Raw genomic sequence first — 24,288 nt, 5'->3', positions numbered from 1 at the left:
CTACTTTACCCAAAAGAATGCAAAATCATTCTTTTTATTGCTGTATAATATTCTGTTGAGTATATGTCCCATAACTCTTTTATCCAGTCATCTGTTTAATGGCATTTGGGTTGTTTCCAGGTTTTTGCTATTGTGAATAAAGCCACTTTGAACTAATGTTATTACCAATATGAAAAATTGTTTACAAAAATTACTGAAAAAGAAACCCAATCATGTAATGCAGAGACTAGTACCCCCCCCTGCACCCCACACTGAGGTTAGCAATTGCCTTTATGGTGTCTTACAAAAGCTGTGGACTGAGTATGAGTTTAGAAGGACTCTGGTCTGCTTGTTGTGACATGACTTTCAGGAAAGAGGTTTTTATTCCAAGCCAAAAGTTGCATATTTGAGTCCCATTAATAAAGTACTTTGATCTCCCACATAACAAATCCAACAATTGATCTTAGATCAGAGATACAACTCAGTGTCACAACTTGGATATCTGAGGCTGCAGAAATCAAAGGTTTAATGCCTGGCACTCTATATGCCAGGGCTAAATGGTACTCTGGTCTCTCTGATTCTCTTATAAAAGTAAAAAAAAAAAAACCCCAAACCTATGTGTGATCCAGGTTTAAACTTACACAGCATTGGAGGAAACTTCAGTGCTATGATCTCTCTGTTTACCTGAAAAAGTTGACCTGGAGTGGTGAAACCCCAGAGATGACAAAAAACAAACAAACAAAAAAAGACTTTAATAAAAGAAGTAATTTTTTTTAAATGACCTTAGTCTGGAGGGTAAACACAGGATGAAGTAATCAGAATTCTAACAGTAAAGTCTAAAGAACCAAAGGGGAATTATCACAGGGAGTCTCTGGAAGGAATGTTCAGTCAGCCAAGCAGGATAAAAGCAGTTAAAGTCCTTTCTTAACTCTTTCCTCTAGAGAGTAAAAAAGGAACCAGAAAATTGTTAGGATTTAAAATATATTACCAGTGTAAAACATTGGGACTTTCAAGCGTGAGGTCTTGCTTTAGTTCTAGGTGTTGCATGTATCAGAGTGAGTGCATGTATCTCTTTCCTCTCTCCCACTAATAATGTCTTTAGAAAATATGATATGTGATATAGGAATTTCTTTTCTTTTCTTTTCTTTTCTTTTTTTTAATGACTAGAGGAGTAGCAACATTGGAATCCTAGTAGTGACAGGAAGAGAATCCGTCCCTTCCAGAACCTTTAGTGCATCTGGGCTCTTGCTGATGGCTGGGGTATCGGGAGATGCTGCAGCCTCATGCAGTAAGATGATCATGGCTTCAGCATGGTTAACAAGATATTTTTTTCAGAGTGAGTGGCAGGGAGGGGCTCTGAATGAATCACTGTTAAAGTCTTCAGGGCTGGGAAGGGCTGGAAAACCACCCCCTGTGGTTTAAAAGCCTCATGAATCAAACAGTCATGCAAACGACTTGGGAACAATGTGTGTGTTAGTGCCTCCTGAAACTCAGGAAAGTGACTGAAAATTTAAGATGAAATTTGCAATTTGCATGGATGGACCCAGAGGGTATTATGCTTAGTGAAAGGAGAAATTCAAATATTCCCTTGTTTATGGTATGTAGGAAAAAACACAGATGGACTAAATAAAACAAAAATAAACTTGTAGACTATAACAGATTAATGACTAACACAAGAGAAGAGGGAGTATTGAATACTGAAGGATAGAGCTCATATGTTGATTTTGAAAAATTTCATCTCTATTTCTCTCTAATCTCTCTCTCTCTGATCTATCTAGATAGCAAGCTACTGGTATCTGTTTGTTTGTAACTAGAGCACTGCTTAGTTCTTGCTTGTGGTGGTGCTGGGGATTGAAGCTGGGACCTTGGTCTGTCAGACATGAAAGTCTTTTTGCATAACCCTTATATCATCCCCTGACCCACAAATGTTTTAACGAAACACACTTGAAACTTACATAATTGAAAAACAAGATCAGAAGAGGAAAACACTAAACAGAACTTGGACTGGAGTTGGTATATAAGAGGACTTAGTGGGGGTTGTATTGTTGTGTGGCAAAATGATAAATGTTATGTATGTACAAACTATTGTATTTACTGTCGACTGTAAAACATTAATCCCGCAATGAAATAAAAAAAGAAAAAAAATAAACTTATATAATGTTACAAAGCAATACTATTAAAAAAAGATCTTTTAGGGGCCAGATGATGACACACCTGGTTAAGCACACACATTATAGTGCACAAGGACCCAGGTTCAAGCCCCCAGCTTCCACCTGAAGAAGGAAAGCTTCACGAGTGATAAGTCAGGGCTGCAGATGTCTTTCTGTCTCTTTCCCTCTCTCTCTCTCTTCCTCCCTTCAATTTATTTCTGTCTTTATCCAATAACAATAAAAAAGACAGCTTTTCAAAATTCAGAGAAAAAGAAGACCATGGCTCCTCACATATACCAGGGATATGTTTTACTGACTAAAAACCTCAAGTTACAGAAAAAGCCGGGGTGGGGGGGCTAGATAGCATAATGGTTATGCAAAGAGATTCTCATGCCAAATGCTTTCTAAGTCCCAGGTAAATCCACTGCACCACCATAAGTCAGAGCTAAATATTGCTCTGGTAAAATAAAAAAAATAAAAAAGAAAGAAAGGAAGAAAGAAAGAAAGAGGTCTTTTTATTTTTGCTTCCAGGGTTATCACTGGTACTTGGTGTGGGCACTAGGAATCCACTGCTCTTGGTGTACATGCTTTTTTTTTTCCTTTTCTGTTTTATTCTCTAGGACAGAGAGAAATTGAGAGGGGAGGTGGAGAGAGAGAGAGAGAAGGAAGAGAGAAAGACAGATACCTGCATACCTGCTTCACCATTTGTGAAGCATCCTTCCTGCAGGTGGGGAGTGAGTGAGGGCTTGAACTCGGATCCTTGTGCATAATCATGTGTGCACTGAACTGGGTGAGTCACTGCTTAGCCCTGAAGGCTTCCTTTTCTCAACATTCTCACCATCACATTGTATCGTGTCTGTTTTGATCATAATCATTCTAGAAAATATAAGGTAATATTTCATCAATGGTTATTTTTTAAGTCTATAACCTATATTTAATTGATCTATTTATCTATTATTGATCTATGATCTATGTATTATCAATCATCCATCTCAAATACTAACCCATCATGTGTTCCTTTCTTTATCAACCTAATGACTAGGTCCTTCGTCAAGACTTAGAAATATGAAATATGGGACCCTTCTTGCCCCAGGAGCCAATTAAATAATGTCTGGCAAAGTCCTCTCACTGTTTCCCACCACCCCCCCAAAAAAAGAAGATAGGAAGGAAGGAAGAAAGAAAATGCAAAAAAAAAACCAAAAAAAAAACCCCACAAAAACCAGTGAAATAGCTTAATTGGGCTGTCATCTGCTTTGTCCTGTATGTAACCCAGCTTAGAACTCCTGGTGAACCACATGAGAGTGTTATGGTCCTGGGGAACCTTTGTACTGTGGTCTCCTTCCCACTCTCTGTTTATTTCCTCTATCTGAAAAAAAAAAGTGCAATGATGAGACACCAGCAAAGTGAAAAAAAAAAAAAGAAAAAAATTGACACTGCAGAAATCCAACATATCATGCGAGGCTGCTATGAACAACTATATGCCACCAAGCTAGAGAACCTGGAAGAAATTAACGATTTCCTAGATACCTACAAACTTCCAAAATTAAATAAAGAGGAACTAGATAATATGAACAGGCCCACCACAGCCAATGAAATTGAAATAGTTATCAAAAACCTTCCCAAGAATAAAAGCCCTGGGCCAGATGATTTTACAAATGAATTCTACAAAACCTTCAAGGAAGAGTTAAAACCTCTACTTTTAAAGGTCTTTCAGAAGTTTGAAGACACAGGAATACTCTCTTCCAGCTTCTAAGAAGCCAACATCACTCTGATACCAAAAGCAGAAAGGATACAACAAAAAAAGAAAACTATAGACCAATATCTCTGATGAACATAGATGCTAAAATATTGAACAAAATTCTAGCCAACCAGATACAGCAGTATATTAAAAAGATTGTGCATCATAACCAAGTGGGGTTTATCCCAGGGATGCAAGGTTGGTTTAATATACATAAATCAATCAACATGATCCACCACATCAACAAAAGCAAGACCAAAAGCCATATGGTCATATCAACAGATGCAGAGAAAGCCTTTGACAAAATACAATATTCCTTTATGATTAAAATGCTACAAAACATGGGAATAGATGGAAACTTCCTGAAGATAACAAACCCATAGACAACATCATAGTCAGTGGTGGCAAACTGGAAGCATTTCCCCTCAGATCAGGTACTAGACTGGGCTGCCCACTATCACCACTACTACTCAACATAGTGTTGGAAGTTCTTGCCATAGCAATCAGGCAGGAGCAAGGAATTAAAGGCATTCAGATCGGAAGAGAAGAAGTCAAACTCTCCCTATTTGCAGATGACATGATAGTATACACAGAAAAACCTAAAGAATCCATCAAGAAGCTTTTGGAAATCATCAGGCAATACAGTAAGATGTCAGGCTACAAAATTAACATTCAAAAGTCAGTGGCATTCCTCTATGCAAACACTAAGCTAGAAGAAATTGAAATCCAGAAATCAGTTCATTTTACTATAGCAACAAAACCAATAAACTATCTAGGAATAAACCTAAATCAGTTCATTTTACTATAGCAACAAAACCAATAAACTATCTAGGAATAAACCTAAATCAGTTCATTTTACTATAGCAACAAAACCAATAAACTATCTAGGAATAAACCTAACAAAAGGAGTGAAAGACTTGTATACTGAAAATTATGAGTCACTACTCAAGGAAATTGAAAGACACAAAGAAGTGGAAAGATATTCCATGTTCATGGGTTGAAAGAATTAACATCATCAAAATGAATATACTACCCAGAGCTATATACAAATTTAATGCTATTCCCATCAAGATCCCAAGCACATTTTTTTTAGGAGAATAGAACAAATGCTACAAATGTTTATCTGGAACCAGAAAAGACCTAGAATTGCCAAAATAATCTTGAGAAGAAAGAACAGAACTGGAGGCATCACACTCCCAGATCTCAAACTGTATTATAGGGCTGTTGTCATAAAAATTGCTTGGTACTGGAACATGAATCGACACACTGACCAGTGGAATAGAATTGAGAGCCCAGAAGTAAGCCCCCAAACCTATGGACATCTAATCTTTGACAAAGGTGCCCAGACTATCAAATGGGGAAAGGGTAGTCTCTTCAACAAATGGTCTTGGAGAAAATGGATTGAAACATGTAGAAGAATGAAACTGAACCACTGTATTTCACCAAATACGAAAGCAAATTCCAAGTGGATCAAGGACTTGGATGTTAGACCAGAAACTAACAGATACTTAGAGGAAAATATTTGCAGAACTCTTTTCCATATAAATTTTAAAGACATCTTCAACGAAACATATCCAATTACAAAGAAAGACTAAGGCAAGTATAAACCTATGGAACTACATCAAATTAAAAAGCTTCTGCACAACAAAAGAAACCAGTACCCAAACAAAGAGACCCCCCCTCACAGAGTGGGAGGAGATCTTTAAATGCCATACATCAGATAAGAATTTAATAAGGAAAATATATAAAGAGCTTGCCAAACTCAACAACAAGAAAACAAATAACACCATTCAAAAATGGGGAGAGGACATGGACAGAACTAGTTGTGGTATATATACACAATGGAATACTACTCAGCTATTAAAAATGGATATTTCACCATTTTCAGCCCATCTTGGTTGGAGCTTGAAGAAATCATGTTAAGAGAAATAAGTCAGAAACAGAGGATGAATATGGGATAATCTCACTCACAGGCAGAAGTTGAAAAACAAGATCAGAAGGGAAAACACTAAGCAGAACTTGGAATGAAGTTGGTGTATTGCACTACAGTAAAAGAAATTGGCAGGTGGTCAGGGATGATGGTTTCGGTCCTGGAGCAGGATGACAGAGGACCTAGTGGGGGTTGTATTGTTAAGTGGAAAACTGGGAAATGTTATGCATGTACAAACTATTGTATTTACTGTTGATTGTAAAACATTAATCCCCCAATAAAGATAAAAAAATAAAATGTTGGATGGATGCTTGGAGAGTCCCTCCTAGTCATCTCTTTTCCTCTCTCTACGCTACTGTGAATAGTCAGATGTTTTTGTGAAGATGTATTCATTTGCTTGATTTCAGGGTGTTACCCTGACTTTTCTGGGAACATTACATAATGGATATCACATTATATTTCTGAAATCTGTAAAAGTTTCAACTATAAAGTCACGTGGCATGTAGAGTGTCAGGGAAAGGAACAGAAGCCTGCATTTGAATTTAACAACTTGTCAGTGCCTGTGAGTGCTTTAAGTCTGCACTGATCTCTTTCAATTGTGTCTGCTCATGTAAAGTTGTTCAAACAAGTCCCAGATAAGTTAGTTGTTTAATAACTTTAGAATAACATTCTTGTTCTTCCTTCCTTCCTCTCTCTCTCTTTCTCTTTTTTTTTTTAAATTTTAGCGGAGTTTATTTATTTATTTATATTATTTTTATTTTATTTATTTATTCCCTTTTGTTGCCCTTGTTGTTTTATTGTTGTAGTTATTATTGTTGTCATTGTTGTTGGATAGGACAGAGAGAAATGGAGAGGGGAGGGGAAGACAGAGAGAGGGAGAGAAAGACAGACACCTGCAGACCTGTTTCACCACTTGTGAAGCGACACCCCTGCAGGTGGGGAGCCAGGGCTTGAACCAGGATCCTTATGCCGGTCCTTGTGCTTAGCGCCACCTGCGCTTAACCCGATGCGCTACAGCCCGACTCCCTCTTTCTTTCTTTCATTGCAACCATGGTTATTGCTGGGGTTCAGTGCTTACACAATGAATCCACTGCCTCTGGTAGTAATTTTCTTTCTTTTATTTGATGGGACAGAGAGAAATTGATAAGGGTGGAAGAACTGGAGAGGGAGGGAGGGAGGAAAGGAGGGAGGAAGAGAGAGTGAGAAAGATTGAACTGCAGCATTGCTCTACTAGTTATGAAGCTTTCCCCCATTCCCCACAGGTGGGGAGTGGGGGCTTGAACCTTGGTCAGTGCACATGGTAACAATTGGGTATATCACCACCTGACCCTCACAATAACATTTTACTATAAAGACTTGTACTATTCACTCTAAGTATTGACTTTCTAATACTCTAAGTATTTACCTTTCAATGAATCTTAAAGACTACATGTTATTTAAAAATATTGTCAATGATTCAAATGGAAAAAAATTCACATCACTTATCTTTATTTATTTATTCTCTTTTGTTGCCCTTGTTTTATTGTTGTAGTTGTTGTTGATCTCATTATTGTTGGATAGGACAGAGAGAAATGGAGAGAGGAGGGGAAGACAAAGAAGGGGAGAGAAAGATAGACACCTGCAGTCCTGTTTCACCGCTTGTGAAGCGATTCCCCTGCAGGTGGGGAGCCGGGGGCTCGAACCAGGATCCTTACACTGGTCCTTGTGCTTAGCACCACCTGCGCTTAACCCGCTGTGCTACCGCCCGACTCCCCACATCACTTATCTTAAAGAATGTTTAGAAATTTGAAGATGAGTTGTTCCTTCTAAAATATTTATTTATTTACATTTATTTATTTATTTTTACAAGAACACTGCTCAGATCTAGCTTATGGTGGTGCAGGGAATTGACCTGGGACTTTGGAGCCTCAGGCATGATAGTCTCTTTGCATAACCATTATGCTATCTACCCCCTGCCCTATATTTGGTTATTTACTACCTGAGAGAAAGAAAACAAGAGGAGAAAAGAGAGAACAGATCAGAGTTAATCTCTTACATGTGCAATACTAGTCATTAAGCTTAGAACCCCATGCATGCAAGGCCAGTGCTTTGTCCACTACACAGCCTTGTGAATCATGAAGGTGAGTTATTAAAAAAGCTGTTACCAGGTGCCTGAGAAGTGGTACAGTGGATCAAGAGTTCAGCTCTTGATCACTAGGTCTCAAGTTCAATCCTTGATATTGCACATGCTAGAGTATGTGATTCTCTGATTCTCTCTCTCTCTCTCTCTCTCTCTCTCTCTCTCTCTCACACACACACACACACTCAACAAACAAAACAAACAAAAAAAAGGACAAGAGCAATGAGCATCTTCAATAGCAGAGTGGTGCTTTAGTCTCTCCCTAAGACTATAAAAGATGTTATATTTGCAACAATATATGTGGGAAAGCCAGGATTTTCTTGATAGTATACAACATTCAGAATGAAATACAGAAATATTGATTCATTACCGGCAACTGTAATTGCAAATGTGTGTATCGACTTGATTGTTCTCATTGCCTTCATAAGTGGATACTTCAGATATGACTAAATGTTTCTGGAATGAGTTCCACTATATATGGGTTTGTTTTTCCCACACAGTCAAGCAAAGCAACTGTTCTCTGACATGAGCTGGCGCCTTATACTTCAGCTCCACTCTGATGCTACTTGCAGGCAGACGGCACCAGATTCTGCTGATGAAAATGGCTCATTCTCCCAAGAGCTCCCTTCACATGGGATAACAATTGCAAGTCCAGGCTATAGTCATTTGGGCTTCTGGCCAATTTGCTCCAAATCAGAAGGTCTCCTTGACACCTCCTTTGGGTCCATTGATTTTCCGTTCTTTTCTTTCTCTCTCTCTCTTTCTTTCTTTCTTTCTTCCTTTTTAAAAATTTTATTTATAAAAAGGAAACACTGACACAGCCATAGGATAAGAGGGGTACAACTCCACACAATTCCCACCACAAGAACTCTGTATCTCATCCCCTCCGCCGATAGCTTTCCTGTTCTTTAACCCTCTGGGAGTATGGACCCAGGGGGTCATTATGGGGTGCAGAAGGTGTTAAGGTCTGGCTTCTGTAATTGCTTCCCCACTGAACATGGGCATTGACAGGTCAATCCATACTCCTAGCCTAACCTTTCTTTCTTTCTTTCTTTCTTTCTTTCTTTCTTTCTTTCTTTCTTTCTTTGCCTCTAGGGTTATTGCTGGGGCTCCGTGCCTGCACTATAAATCCACTGCTCCTGGAGGCCACTTTCTTCCATTTTGTTGCCTCTGTTGTTACCTCTGTTATTGTTGCCATTGCTGCTGTTGTTATTGGACAGGACAGAGAGAAATTGAGAGAGGAAGGGAAGACAGAAAGGGGGAGAGAAAGATAAACACCTGCAGACCTGCTTCACCGCTTCTGAAGTGACCCCCCTATAGGTGGAGAGCTGGGGGCTCGAACCAGGATCCTTGTGCCCGTCCTTGCACTTTGTGCCATGTGCACTTAACCTGCTGTGCTACCACCCAGCCCCCAAGGGTCCATTGATTTTCTGTATTGACTCTCAGAACAAACTGTTTACTCACTAGTGACTAGTTGACTACAAAGCAAGTAGGAACCAGCAGACAGATGAAGAGGTACATAGGACAAGGGCCTGAATGAAGAAATTTTGGGTCTAGCGTGGCAGACATACAAATGTTCTGGTTCCGTACCCTGCAGCTCTTAAATACCTTATTTATTTTATTTATATTATTTATTTATTTTTAGTTGTGTCTCATTTTATTTTGCTTTATTATTATTACTATTATTACCAGAGCACTGCTCAGCTCTGGCTTCTGGTGGTGCTGAGAACTGAGCCTGGGACTTTGGAGACAGGCAGGAAAGTCTTATTGCATAACTATTATGTTATCTCCCCACCTTATTTATTTCATTTTAATAAGATAGGTAGATATCAGAGCCCTGCTAAGCTCTGGTTATGGTGATGCTGGGGATTGAATCTTTTCCATAATCATTATGTTGTCTCCCCAGCCCTAGATATCCCCTTAAGATACATATTTTATATAAAAATCTTATATTAATTTATGTATATTTGGATGGAAGCTTCATTACACAGGCATGGTTGCCTAACTTTGGCCATATGTGATTGGCTCCATCACCAGGTCCTCCTCCCTGGAAGTCAATAGTAGGATGAAAAGTTCCAGTCCTTTGCTTTTGACTGATTCTCCTGACACCCAGCCTGAATCCTTAGGTACTTTCCAAGCATTGCTTTATAACATAAACCTAGTTGTGATGGATGGGGCCTTGTCATCAGTAGGATACCCACTATACCTTCATGGCTCTGAAGCCTTTTTCAGGAGATGAGGTTAGGAGACCATGTGTAATAACAAAAGATGCTCCAGGGTGGGAGAGGTGGCTCAGTGGGTGAAGCACATCCATTGTTTGTGAAGAGTCCTGGTCTATCCCCAGCAATGTAAATAACTTAGCACTGCCTCTCCCTCCCTCCCCACCCCTTTCTCATAGAAATAAGAATAAATAAGCCCTCAAAGATGTTCCCATTGCTCTTACTTCTCAGGAAATTCCATGGGTTTGGTGTGCTGTGAGCCAAGAGGCATGAAGGAAAACCAAACATCCATGAAAAATATAATTTGGCTATTTGAATGGCCAAACATATGTTTCTTATAAAAGCCACACTATCGCAATGACCTTATTTGTGTTTTATATGCTGATTAAATACTTCTTTAACTCATCTTACATGTTGGAATTTCTCATAAAATTTTATGTAGGAAGAATTTTATTTAATTGAATATCAGAGTAAAAGTTGAAAAGGACAATGATAGTGACTGAACTATATCCTCTGTTAAAAAGATGTCATAGGGGGCCAGATGGTGGCACACTTAGTTAAGCACACATGTTATCATATGCAAGGATCCAGGTTTTTAAAAAAAATTTCCTATTATATTTATGTATTGATTGGATAGAGACAGTCAGAAATCGAGAGGAAAGGGAGGACTAGAGAGGGTGAGAGACAGAGAGACACCTGCAGCACTGCTTCACCACTTGTGAAGCTTTCCCCCTGCAGGTGGGGACGGGGGGCTCGAACCGAGGTCCTTGCGCATTATAACAAGTGCGTTCAATCAGGTGTGCCACCACCCGGCCCCCAGGATCCAGGTTTAAGACCACAATCCCTATCTGCTGATGGTGGGGTAGGAGGGTGTGTGGGTGGGCAGGGAGCTTTACAAGTGGCTAAGCAGTGTTACAGGTGTTTCCCATTTTCTATCTCCTGCTTCCTTCTTAATTTCTCCCCGTCCTATCAAATAAAAGAAAGAAAAAAAAAGGGAGGAGGGAGAGAAAAAATGTATGCTAGGAGTGGTGGATTCATTATGTGGACACCACGTCCTAAAAGTAACCCTGGTGTCAATAACAACAAGTTGTAATAGTGTGGTTCAGTGGGTAGTTTTTTTTTTTTTCTTTCTTCCAACCTGAGCCCCTAAATTCAGTCTTTGACATTGAATATGCCACAGTGAAGCTCTAGTCTGTCTTTCTCCTTACTCTTTTAAAGAAGACATGACAGGTCCCAGTGAAATTAGTCCCCAATGGAGTCACCTGTGCTAAGCCCATGCCATCAAACTCAGACTCAATATCTGACTTAATTTCAGTTTCTCTGGCCAGGTAGGATCTTAAACCAGCCCATCTGGTCAGCACCAGGGAGGTGGTCTGCCTGATAGATCCCTGCCTGATAGATCCCCAAGGGGACTTGACTTGAAATCACTCACTATTTGAGAAATTTCTTTCCCTCTTCCCTTGTCTGCTTTTAAAAGACTTTCATTCTGTGCAGCTCTTGGGAGTTCCTTTAAAAAAGTCTATTTTATTTGCTTCACAGGAGATAGATAGAGACAAAGACAGCCCAGAACAAAATTCTGGCATATGTGGTGCTGGATGTTAGTCCTGGTTAGTTAAATCCTGCACTCTACCCATTGAACCTTCTTCATGGATAAGATGCTCTTTTCTTTTTTAGAAGTATGGTGTTGGTGGTGCTGGGGATTGAGTTTGGGACCTCAGAGCCTCAGGCATGAGTCTTTTCTAGAAACATTATGCTATCTGCCCCCATCCAAGAAGTTTGTTCTATGCAGATGGGACAGTGATTCATGAAACATTAAGTAAAGCAAATAAAGCTAACATACACTCCACATAAATTTATTATTACTACTATTACTGTTATTAACAGTGGGGAGGTGCTCTTTGGGTTGTTTCAGGTGAAGAATGTAGGGTGGGATTATTTTATTATTTTTTATAGAGATAGACATACATTGAGAGGAAAAGGGAGAAAGGGCGAGAAAAAGAGAGATACCCACAGCATTGTTCCACAACTTGAGAAGCATCCCGCCTGCATGTGGGGACTAGGGGCTTGAATCCAGGTCCTTGGGTATTGTCATATGTGTGTTCTCTTGGGTGCTCCACCGACCAACCCCGGGGTGAGATTATAGAGAAGGACTGATTTCACACAGTGTCTTTCTGCATGAGTGATTTTTAATATGGATTCCTAGTGGTTGTAAGCAACTAGCCAGGTAGGTGTATTTATTTACTTTCTGGCATGCTGCCTTCTGGATTCTGAGCCCTTGAACTCTGGGTTTAGTTCTCCTCCTCCATCTCCTTCTTGATCCAGTCCACGTAGTTGAGGAGTTTTGTGTAGAAGCCATACCCGTTGCCACACCCGATGCCCCAGGACACGATGCCCGTGGCCACCCAGCGGTCATTGTCCTCATCGTTCACGGCAAAGACCCCTCCGCTATCCCCCTGACAGGCGTCCTGCTTCATGGTCGGGTCCCCGGCACAGAACATGTTCTTGGAAAAAATATCTGTTCTCTGCTTTTGCCGGAGCCATCTCTCACATGTCTGGCGCCTGGCAACGGGCAGGTGGACAAACTTGAGGTCTGGGGAGAGCCTGCTCTTCATGATGCCAAAGCCACTGACGTAGCCCATAAGGCCCTCGTCGTATAGAGTCTGGTTGTCGGGGAGGCAAATGGGGAGCAGGTAGGGACCCAGGGTGACAGGTCGCTCCAGCTCCAGCAGGGCAATGTCGCCCTCGAAGTTGTCTGCCTCCTTCTGCACGTAATCTGGGTGGATGATGACCCTGCGCACAGGGTGGTGGGACAGCTTCTCCAGGTCCTCCACTGTGATGTGGCCCAGGAACACATGCACAGAGGTGTTGTCATGACTCTGGCCGTCTTTGGGGTAGAGGGTGTGGGCGGCTGTGAGGATCCAGCGGTCACCCAGCAAGGCCCCCCCACCCCGGCCGTGGATGTTGGTGAACGCCTGCCAGGGGAAGTTGCCCAGCTCGGCCTTCTTGCCACCAATGATGCGCTGCTTCTGCTCCACCGGGTGGACCGGCTTACCGCACACTGGGGAGAGGGGAGGAGGACAGCGGGCAGGTCAGGGCAGCCAAGTCTCTTGCTGGTCCCTCCCCACCTCATTCCAGTACCCTCCTTCCTATTCTTGTTCTGTGTCTTTCTTTTTCTCCTTTCCAAATAATTTTTGATAAGACAGACAGAAATTGAGAGGGGAGGGAGAGATTAAGAGAGCAAGAGACATTGCAGATCTGCTTTACTGCTTGTCAAGCTTCCCCCCTGTAGGATGGGACTGGGCACTTGAACCCGGCTCCTTGTGCATGGTGATGTGTACTTAATCTGGTACATCACCCCCTGGCTCTTCTTTCTCTTTCCCTTGCTTCCTTCCTCCCTCTATCTCTTGCTCGCTGTTCCTTCCTTTATATTATTATTATTATTATATTGTCTCCAGGGTTATCGCTGGGGCTCAGTATCTGCACTATGAATCCACTGCTCCTGGAGGCTATTTTTTCCCTTTTGTGCCCTTGTTGTTCATCGTCGTTGTTGTTATTATTATTGTTATTATTGCTGTCATTGTTGCTGGATAAGACAGAGAGAAATGAAGAGAGGAAGGGAAGACAGAGGTGGGGGAGAGAAAGACAGACACCTGCAGACCTGCTTCACTGCCTGTGAAGCGACCCCCCTGCAGGTGGGGAGCTGGGGGTTCAAACAGAGATCCTTATGCTGGCCCATATACTTTGTGCGCTTAACCCACTGTGCTACCGCTCCCCCTCCCTTCCTTCCTTCCTTCCTTCCTTTCTTTCTTTCTTTCTTTCTTTCTTTCTTTCTTTCTTTCTTTCTTTCTTTCTTTAAATTTTGGTAGGACAGAGAGAAATTAAGAGAGGAAGAAGACAAAGAGAGGGAGAGAGAGAGACACCTTCAGCTTTGCTTCAATGCTTGTGAAGTTTCCCCTCCTCAGGTAGGAACTGGCAGCTCAAACCCAGATCCTTGTGCATGGTTATGTGTGCATTCAACCGGTTCATCATTCCCTGGCTCCTCTCTCTCTTTCTCTCCTTCCTTCCCTCCCTCCCTTCTTTCCTCCCTTCCCTCCTTCCTCCCTTCACTTCTTTTTCTTTTTCGCCTTCTTTCCTTTCCTTCTTTCTTCCTTTATCTATCTTTATAATATTCTTTTTTTCATTTTTGCACAGCCTGGTGCTTTTTCATACAGCCGAGAGACAGCGATATCACGGCACTGAAGGCCCCCCATGTGGTGCCAGGGCTTTAACCTGGGCTGGGTGCATGGCAATAAATGTCTCTGACCTAGTAGGCTGTCTTTCTGATGGTTAATTAATCTATTTCCACAGTACTGTTTAGCTCAGGCTTATGGTGGTGCCTGGAATTAAACCTAGGACCTGGGAATCTCAGGAATTAAAGTCTTTGTGCATAACCACTATGTTATTTCCCCTAGCCCAATCCTGTGCCTGTTTTATTCCCTGGTTTCCCATCTGCTCAGTGAAAATGCTGTAGTTCTGGTGCTACTGCCAGCCCTCTGTACCCTCTTTCCTGCTCTCCCTTTTCCCTCAGGCCTCCTGTCTTCCTCTGACTTGAAGCTAGAGAGTCTCTCCATTCATGTCCTGCAGGCCCTCAGGTCATCAAGGAGGATCTCACAGGTATCACTCACCAGGCAAACATCGAGGAAGCTTCTCTCCAGTCTTCTCATTTTTCCAGAGGCCTTGGGCAGTGCAGGTGTACAGCCCTGTGGGAAGGAGGGAAGGTGTTGTCAGGCTGGGCATGGTGGGCAGCAGAGCAGAAGGCAGGGGCTGGTGAGCACTGTGTGTGTGGGCAGGAAGGTGGGCATCTGCAGCCACTCTGGGCAAGGACCAAGGGGAGAGCTTCAGATACACAGGATGGATTTCAGTAGAGTCAAGAAGACTCCATACAACTGACTAACAGCTGGAATATACAACTGTATATACACTGCTTGAGAAAGTTGGTAGGAAATCGGGAAACAAAATTTCCAGATGTTACCAGTGGTTGTATCTTTGCAGCAGGCTGCAGAGAAATGGAAGCTCCACTTTCTGGATGCTGACAGTCTGCCTTGCTGGTGGCTGGGCACCTTCTCCACTTTTATTTTTTTTTCCTCCAGGGTTATGGCCCAGTTCCTGCACTAATCCACTGATTCTGGCGGCTCTTTCTTTCTTTCTTTCTTTCTTTCTTTCTTTCTTTCTTTCCTTCTTTCTTTCTTTCTTTTCTTTTCTCTTTTTTAAAGGTTTTATTTATTTATTTATTTATGAGAAAGATAGGAAGAGAGAGAAAGAACCAGACATCACTCTGGCACATGTGCTCCCAGGGATCGAACTCAAGACCTCATGCTTGAAAGTCCAAAGCTTTATCAACTGTGCCACCTCCCAGACCACTCGGCCATTTTTTCCATTCTTTCTTTTTTGTTGTTGTTGATAGGACAGACAGAAATTTAAAGAGGAGGGGAAGATAGAGAAGGGGAGAGAAAGATAGACACTTACAGACCCACTTCACCACTGTGAAGCAACTCCCCTGCAGGTGGGGAGCTCGGAGCTCGAAATGGGATCCTTGTGCGGGTCCTTGTGTTTCGTACTACTTGCACCTAACCTGGTGTGCTACCTGGTGTGCTACCGCCTGGCCCTCCACTTTGTCTTACTGAAGTGCCATTGTGACACTTTCATGATTATGCTTCTTTTACAGATAAGGAAATTGGGCCTGAATAATTTGCACAAGGCTGTAGAGCTTTTTTTTTTCTATATTTATTTATTTATTTATTTTCCCTTCTGTTGCCCTTGTTATTTTTTGTTGTTGTAGTTATTATTGTTGTTACTGGTGTCATTATTGTTGGATAGGACAGAGAGAAATGGAGAGAGGAGGGGAAGACAGAGAGGGAGAGAGAAAGACAGACACCTGCAGACCTGCTTCACCACCTGTAAAGTGACTCCCCTGCAAGTGGGAAGCCGGGGGGGGGGGGGGGGGAGGCTCGAGCCGGGATCCTTACACCGGTCCTTGCACTTTGTGCATGTGCGCTTAACCTGCTGCGCTACCGCCAACTCCCATAGCTTTTTTTGTTGTTGTGTTTTTTGTTTTGTCTTTGAAGCCATGGGGCCTTATATATGTCAGTTTATACCACTCCCGGTGCAATTTTATTTTGGAAATTTATTAGGTAGGTAGGTAGATAGAAGCAGAGCATCACTCTGGTATATTTGGTGTCGGGGATCAAACTCAGGACCTCATGCATGAAAGTCCAGTGCCCTACCATCCACATCTGTGCCTGGCCCAGTGGACCATGCCAACTTTTTTCCATTAATTTTACTTCAGAGAGAGATAGAGAGAGAGAGAGAGAGAGAGAGAGAGAGAGAGAGGGAGAGGGAGAGGGAGAGAGGGAGAGAAACATTGGACCTTCCCCTGGTACTGCAGTAATCTCATGTGATGCTGGGGTTTGAACCTGGGTCTTGGGTATGTACCCTACTAGGTGAGCTACCCCTCAGTTTAAGGTCACATAACTTTTCAGTGTTAGACCAAGATGCAAAGGGATATCTGACTTCAGATCCCAGTTCTTAGATGATTCCAACTATAACCCATATACAAGTATTTCCTTATTTTGCATCTTTCCAAACTAAAGTAGGTAATTGCTTCATTTTTCTTTCTGTTATCATTGAGGCTTCATTGCTATGGAATGACTTTTTCAGCTAGAGATAGACAAAGAGGCAGAGAGAATGAAAGAGACCACAGCCCAAAGCTCTAGAATGTGGTGAAGGCCAGCCTGGAGTGTAGGTCGCAGGCAAAGCAGCACACTATCAAGTGAGCTGTTTCACCAGTGCTCATGTGATTTCTTTTATTAAAAAAAGGTAGGGGTAATGCACCCAGGTCAGCACATATATTATCAGGTTCAAGAGACCAAGTTTGAGCCCCTGATCCCCACCTGTAGGGGGGAAGCTTCAGGAGCAGTGAAGCAGGTCTGCAGGTGTCTCTCTTCTTGCTCCCTCTCTACCCCCCCTCTCAATTTCTCTCTGTCTTATCAAATAAAATAGATAGAAAGAAAAAAAAATAAAGGAAAAAATGGCTTATGGGAGCAGCCTAGTGCAGGCTCCAAGCCCCAGCTATAACTCTGGTGGCAATAAAAAAAATGTTAAAGTGAGATTGAAAGTCATTTAAAAACCTCTCTGTAAAACCACAACATAGCACCATGAGGGTGGTGTGGGTGGGCTACTGGGGTGTCCCACTGCCAGGTCCGTAATGGTGATGGTGGTATTCCTGTTTTCGGTAGCAGGAGTGAATTCAGTGATAGTGGCAGTAGTGGTGCTGCTGGTGGTGAGAGGGCACTCTGACAGTTTATGTAGGGCAAGTCTTTCTTTGTATCAGCTCACATGCCTCCTACAGCCCTGGTGAGATACCCCTTGGCATCCTGCCTCAGACCCTGGAAGCCAGTGCCCTGAGCAGAGAGTCATCCTGGTATTTATTCCTACTGATTCTGTTGGAAGAAGCCTCATCTGTTTAGAGCAGGTGGGAAAGAAGAGACCACCCCCCACTGGTCTCTGCCACAGACCCTTACCTCGCTCTGCCTCGCTGCTGCCCTCTTTGGTCAGCATCTTATAATAGGGCTCATGGCAGTAGTACTGGATCCGTGCCTGGTAGGTGTTCACCCCCTTGGCTGAGGTGTAACTAAAGGCGCCATTTGTCAGCTTCTGGGGTTGGCCACAGTCTTTGACTAGGAGAGAGCACAGGGATACAGGAGGGCTGAGAGTGATGGTGCTGGAACTTCAGTAGGAGGAATGAGAGTTATTTGCTCACGGAATAGGAAGGGACCCTCAGACTAAGGTGAGAACTTCAGAGAGCTAGCATCAGGGACATGCAAAGGACATGAGTTGGGTGGGATGAAATTAGGCCTTGGGGAATACCCCACCCTTCCTGCTGAGCTTTGAAGGATGAGCTGGGGAAGGGGCTCTCATGGAAAGACAGTCCAGAACATTCTGAACGTTGGTCTCCAGGGCTGAGGGAAGGCAGGCCCTGGGAGTGACACACCCCTGAGCTGTGACTTACTCTGGCACCTGGGCATGGCTCGGTGCCATGTGCCATCATGCTGGCAGACAGCTGTGAAGGACAGCAGCACCTGCTTTCCCTGTTTGAGCAGAGGAAGAAGTACCATTAGGACAAGGACACCCTATGGTTTCCTCCTTGCCTAGACCCACATGGGAGCAGAAGGGCTCAAGCTCTCAGGCCTCAGCATCCCATCACATGGCTCTTTTGTCTTCCTCCCTTTTGGTTTCTGTCAGCCCCGAGTATCATATAGACACATGGAATCAGAATGTTAGATTAAAAAATCAGTCCTCTCTCTGGACTCTTTTCTGTTTGCACCAGTGGAACTCTTCAGTTTGTAATTAAGAAAATAACAAGGTTGGGCATTTTCTCTATTGGAACCAAAGGTTTTGCCCTGAAGGAGTCCTCCGTCTCTTTCCATTTGGAGTCCTGCAAGGCTGACCCTGTACCGCCTTCTCTCCCCTAGACCACAGCTCTCTTTTGTTCTTTCTCGCCCTCCTTTCCATCCTTCCTCCCTCCTTTCCTTTTTCTCTCTCCCTCTCTTTACTTTCTTTCCTTATTATTTACTGGGTAGAAACAGAGAGAAATTGAGACAGAAGGGGGAAACATAGAGACACCTGCAGCACTGCTTCACTGCTCACGAAACTTCCCCTCTGCAGGCAGGGATCAGAGACTTGAACCCAAGCCCTTGCACATTGTAACATATGAACTCAACCAGGTGTCCCATTTGCTATGGAGCAAGACACAAGGTACTGTGGTCCTAGTCCCTGCTGTGCACCATCCCTGTGGTACTAAGTGAGAGACTCTTTGCCCTCCACCTCCACCCCTGCATTTGCAGGGAACCACTGGGCTCAGTCAATAGTTCTTAGACTTGGCTGCACACCGGAATCACCCAGTCGCTTTAAGTTAATCTTGATACCCAGACCAAGGGGATCAATCTGGGAGAACCCAGATATCAGCATTTTTTTTTAACTGTGGCTTTCAAAGTGTAGTCAAGTTTGAGAGCTGGTAGACTAGTTGGTCCTTTCAGTTGAGCCATTACTGAGTCCACCTGGGGCTGAGTCTGAACTGACTGTGGGTTGACACCCCTGCCCTAGTTGTGGATATGGGGCTGGTTCTCCTTCCTCAGTCCCAGGCTCTTACCTCCACGAGTTGGTAGCCCTGTGTGCACCTGGCAATGAAGTAATCTCGGAACTCATACTGGGGCTGCAGGTTCTCAATGATGGTGAACTTGTCTAGAGTCTTGGGCTGAGGGCATTTGATGACTGTTGGGGAGAGCAGAGGACATGCTTATTTCAGGGCTGCTCTTGCTTCTTGCCCATCCCACTGAGGACCAGTGAGGGAGGCTCCCTGGGTGACCTCACTTTCAGTGGTATATCGCAGCTTCCAGCCCCGGCTGTCCCCAGAGTCATCTGTGAAGAACAGGAGGTCCACGGCATTGCTACTGGTGTCAATTGCAGACGGCTTTTGCTTTCCACAGAATTCCCCAATATTCTTCCCATTGGCATAGATCTGGGGAGAAGGAGAAAAGGTCACCTCCTCTTTTTAGACACCTTTCTCACTTGGCCAGAACAGGTGGGAGCCTGGCTGTCGTTGTGCTTAGCTAGATAGAGACAGAGATCTCAGGCCTCACTTATATGGAAACGGGCCCAGCCCTGATGTACCACTGACCCAAGGCCCCACCTCTGCCCCTTGCTGGAGAGAGGGGCCACCCCACATGGAGAGGGGGAGGGGGAAGAACTCTCTCCAAGATGACCATACCTGGAGCTGGTCATAGGGGCAGTGGACTTGCTGATGGTCATCAATCTCAAAAGGCTCCAAGAACTTGAGGTGGATATTGAGGCCTCGCTCCACCCGGATGCTGTAGTTGCAGCGCAGTTCGGGAGGGTAAGGCTTGGGGTACTCCAGGCTGGAGATGTAGCCTGAAGGCTCTGTAAACAGTTCGCTGCTGCACTCCACTGTGAACAGAGCCCAGACAGGGGGTTACCAGGAGACCTTCAGGCCAGCGAGCCTGCCCTGACTCACTCCCTGCCACCCTCCTATACCATCCCAGCCTCACCTCGACATGAATGGCCATCCTTTTGGAGCTCATATCCTGGGCGGCAGGAGCAGAAGTAGCCACCAATGTAGTTGTGACAGAAGTGCTGGCAGGGGGGCTGGAGGGTCTCTTCCACTGAGTTGCGCTGAGAAGCACATTCATCGAGGTCTGGAAGGGAGCCAGGGAAGAGGGGTCAGTTCCTGTCAGGGGCTGCTGTGGTGGTGCTAGTTTCAGAGAACCCTCTCAGCAGAGGACTCAAGACCAAGTCCAGGTCACCTGCCCCCCCCCCCCCGGCCTCTAGTATAAGCTAGAAATTTCTCACCCAAGGGCCAGAGAGATAGCACAGGTTCTGCAAATGACTTTCATGCTTATGGCACTGAAGTCCCAGGTTCAATCTCCAGCACCACCATAAATCGAGCTGAGCAGTGCTCTGGTAAAAGAAAGAAAGAAAGAAAGAAAGAAAGAAAGAAAGAAAGAAAGGAAGAAAGAAAGAAGGAAAGAAAGAGAGAAAGAAAGAAAAGATCCTTCTTGCCCAATGAGGGGGTGAGAGCACTTATTGATGGGTCTCTTCTGAAAAACTGGTTTGCTTGAGGGGAAACAGCACGAGAGCCAGGCTTCTCAATTCTTTGGAGTCAAGATTCTGCTTCCCCACCCCCTCCTCACATGCACACTTAACATGCCTGTGGTCAGAAAAAAGGGAAGCCACTCACCCACAGCTTGGTAGTAAGCCAGGAAGCCTTTGTAGAACATGATGGTGCCATTCTCCTCATTGGAGAAGTCTGTGTGGAAGGTCAGCAGCATCTTGTTCCCTTGGGACAGAAACTCCTTATTTCCTGGGGGGTTGCCTAAGGGAGACCCCAGCTGCCCACAGAATCTCCCCAGAGTTTTCTTATCAGCTGAGATCTGGAGGAAGAAAAAGAGGGAGGTAGGAGGAAGCTCTGCTGAGAAGACATTGCCCAGCAGGAATAGTTTCTCTCTCTTTTTTACATTTTTTATTATCTTTATTTATTGGACGGGGACAGCCAGAAATTGAGAGGAGGAGGAGAGATAGAAGGGAGAGAGGTAGAGAGACACCTGCAGCCCTGCTTCATGACTCGCAAATCTTTCCCCCTGCAGGTGACGACTGGGGGCTTGAATCCAGATCCATGTGCACTGTAATATGTGCACTCAACCAGGTGTGCCACCACCTGGCCCTGAGTCTGTTTTCTCTTGTCCCAAAGAGGGGACAGTGCTGGCACAGCCTCCTGTGGGTCTCCCGCTTGCAGGTGGTATCCCCCTAGTGCCCCATCAGACAACTGTTGGCACATCACCCTGTGCCTGGTACATGGCCCCTGCTCTGTTTCTTGTTCCCCAGCATGTTTCTTCAATCCCACCCTCTCCCATGTCCAGACATACTCTGGTTGTCTCCACCAGCCTTCACCATCCCTTCATTTGTAAAGCCAGCTTCATCTGCTTCATTTTTTTTAAAAAAGATTTTATTTGTTTATTAATGAGAAAAATAGGAGGAGAGAATGAAAGAACCAGACATCACTCTGCTACATGTGCTGCCAGGGACTGAACTCAGCACCTCATGCTTGAGAGTCCAGTGCTTTATCTACTACCTTACTTCTAGGACCACCATCTGCTTCATTTTTTTATCTTGTTTTTCCACTGCACCAGGGTTGAATCACCCATATCTAGTCAGGCCTCCTGATGAACATGGCTGAGCATGAGTCTCTGGGGTCTGCCATCTTAGCATTGCCTAATTCCCCATATCTCCTTTCTCACAGATCCTTCAGCTTCTCAGAAAGCAGAAGTCAGTGCAGTGGATAAAGCATTGGACTTTCAAGCATGAGGTCCAAATTTAACACCCAGAAACACACATGCTAGAGTGATACTCTGGTTATCCCTCTCATTACCAAACAAATATCTTTATGCAGACAAAAGCAGAAGTCATTCCCCCATAGCCTGCCCTCTCTTGGCATTCATTCCTTACTTTGCTTACCACCCAGTTCCCATCTCCAGCATTGCCACCTTATCAAGTACTCTGGGCTGGAAAGACCTGTGACTTTGGTGTCACCCTTTCATAACCTGAGGGGAGGGGGAATCTCCTGAGAGCATTGTGGACTGGAAGTGTAGGCTCTCCTTGACTCTGGAGTCTCAGTTTTATTGGTTCCAGAAAGATGGAGGTAGGCAGGGAGGCAGCCTTGGTGATTGTGTGGTAAGAGGACAGAGCCCACTGTCCCTGCTGAGAGCTATGTGGCCACCACACAGGTAGTCTCTCCCCTCCTCCAGGCCAGACAGCCCTGGCCATCTCCTCCACAGAAACCAGGAGACTGGGAGCTGCAGTTTCTCAAACTGGAAGTCAGCAGGTGGGGAAGGTTTTTCTGACTCTGTAGGCCAAATGTTTCCTGAAAGTTGGGTCTAGGCCCTCCCTTCTCTGTGTCCACCACCCCAATCTCCCTGGAGGTCATGGCCCAGGGTTTCAGACCCACAGAAACTCCCTTTAAGGCATCTGATGGCTCTCAGAGCACCCCCACCCCCCAGCCATCAGCTCCTCCAGGACTGGCAGAGTCCATGGAGGGGAGTACTGGGGCTCTAGAGATACCCCTTTTCCATGTCCCTCCTACCTTGACATAGTCATAGAAGCAGTCTTCTGAAGGCTCCAAGTCAAAGTGTCGGAAGACAAGCTTCACCCGGTACCCTGAGGGGACTGTGATCACGGAGGTTGTCTGAAAGTTACTGGGGTAGGGCTTGGGGTACAGGGGGGAGGTCACTTCCCCAAAGAGCTTCTGTGGGATATAGTTGGAGCCTTCTGCCCTGCAGAGCAGGACTGACACCAGCAGCCACAGGAGCCACCTGCCAGAAAGAAAGAGGGTGTTTGGAGGGCTGGGATACCCAGCTCCTTTGTGGTTTGGGGGGCTGTGCCTGGGTGGGGGTGCGATGGCCAGACTGCTGGGCATTTTTCTGCCCTTTTCATTTTCTGCCATGCTGGGAGGAGTGAGGGGGGCAGTGGACAGGCAGTCGCTGTGTTGGATGAGCTCCCCGGGCCAGTGTCCAGTCAAGAGGTCACCAACTTCCTGTCCTCTGTCTCCACCTGCCTCCCCTTCCCAGAGCAAGGCTGGCTGGAGGGGTGCCAGTTATAGTTTATCCAAAGGGTCTCCAGTCATGTGAGCACAGCTGCCTTCCTGGAGGGATCCCAGCAGACCCATTTGGGGTCTGGAGCTATGCAAAGAGAACACCCCTCCTGGGCCAGCAGGACTCCCATTATTGCTACTCCTCAGCTGGGTAAGAGGAGCAAAGGTGGTCACCACCTTCTATATGGCTAAGGTCTCCTTTTATCCTCAGGAGCACAGTTGGAGGGTGTGTCAGCCAGTGACTTGTGTACTGGGATGGATAAGGCTTGGGGTTGGGGGGGGGGTTCCTGGTCTCCCAGAACCTTTGCAGAAGCTTGGTCTTCCCTCTGGCTGTTCCCTCCTGGCCTCCCCTGCCCTCTACCAGCCCCACTCACATTTCTCTGGGCCTGTTTGTGAGTCTTCGGCTCTCCCAGACAGAGTCTGCTTGGCGTTGAGGGAGAGAGCGGTCATGCAGGGGAGGGAGAGGGAGGGGATGACTGTGGGGGGAAGAGGGGGAGCCATTCCCGGAGGAATGCTGCAGAGAACCATCGATTTGCATAAACAACAAAAAAAATTCTTGTTTTGAGTTGAATTCAGTTTTGGTTTTGAACTGGCTGGTAGTGCTGCCACCTGCCTGCCATATGGGGAAGGGCCCGTATTTGCAGGTGTCTATCTTTTTCTCCCTCTCTCTACTTCTCCTATTCTCTCAATTTCTCTCTGTCCTATCCAGTAACAACAATGGCAATAAAATGGAAAAAACTGACCTCTAGGAGCAGTGGATTCATAGTGTAGGCACCGAGTCCCAATGATAACCCTGGAGGCAAAAAAAAAAAAAAGAAAAAGAAAAAAAAAAAGAAAAGAAAAAGCCTTCCTTTCCATCTCTACAAGCTCAGGCCTGTCAATGAATTTGACTCTTAGAGAAGCAAGGGCAAGGGGCCACTCACATGATGGATAGATTTCAACTTTTAGTGTTGAT

The 24,288-nt window shown here is 44.6% G+C and overlaps 1 protein-coding gene across 1 annotated transcript; it reads right to left on the bottom strand.

The window, feature by feature from the left end:
• Window positions 1-11,974: 11,974 nt before the first annotated feature.
• C1R (complement C1r) lies at window positions 11,975-23,854 on the bottom strand. The gene is made up of 11 exons (XM_016193762.2): window positions 23,708-23,854; window positions 22,827-23,055; window positions 20,928-21,120; window positions 20,239-20,385; window positions 19,941-20,137; window positions 19,544-19,691; window positions 19,323-19,444; window positions 18,183-18,261; window positions 17,695-17,850; window positions 14,800-14,874; window positions 11,975-13,193 (listed from the first exon to the last, which is right to left on the bottom strand). Coding segments are annotated over exons 1-11 (2,118 nt in total). The 5' UTR covers window positions 23,710-23,854; the 3' UTR covers window positions 11,975-12,423.
• Window positions 23,855-24,288: the final 434 nt, after the last annotated feature.

Source organism: Erinaceus europaeus, chromosome 4 (assembly GCF_950295315.1).
Source record: "Erinaceus europaeus chromosome 4, mEriEur2.1, whole genome shotgun sequence".
Taxonomy (NCBI): domain Eukaryota; kingdom Metazoa; phylum Chordata; class Mammalia; order Eulipotyphla; family Erinaceidae; genus Erinaceus; species Erinaceus europaeus.
This window is presented reverse-complemented; position numbering and strand designations above follow the sequence as displayed.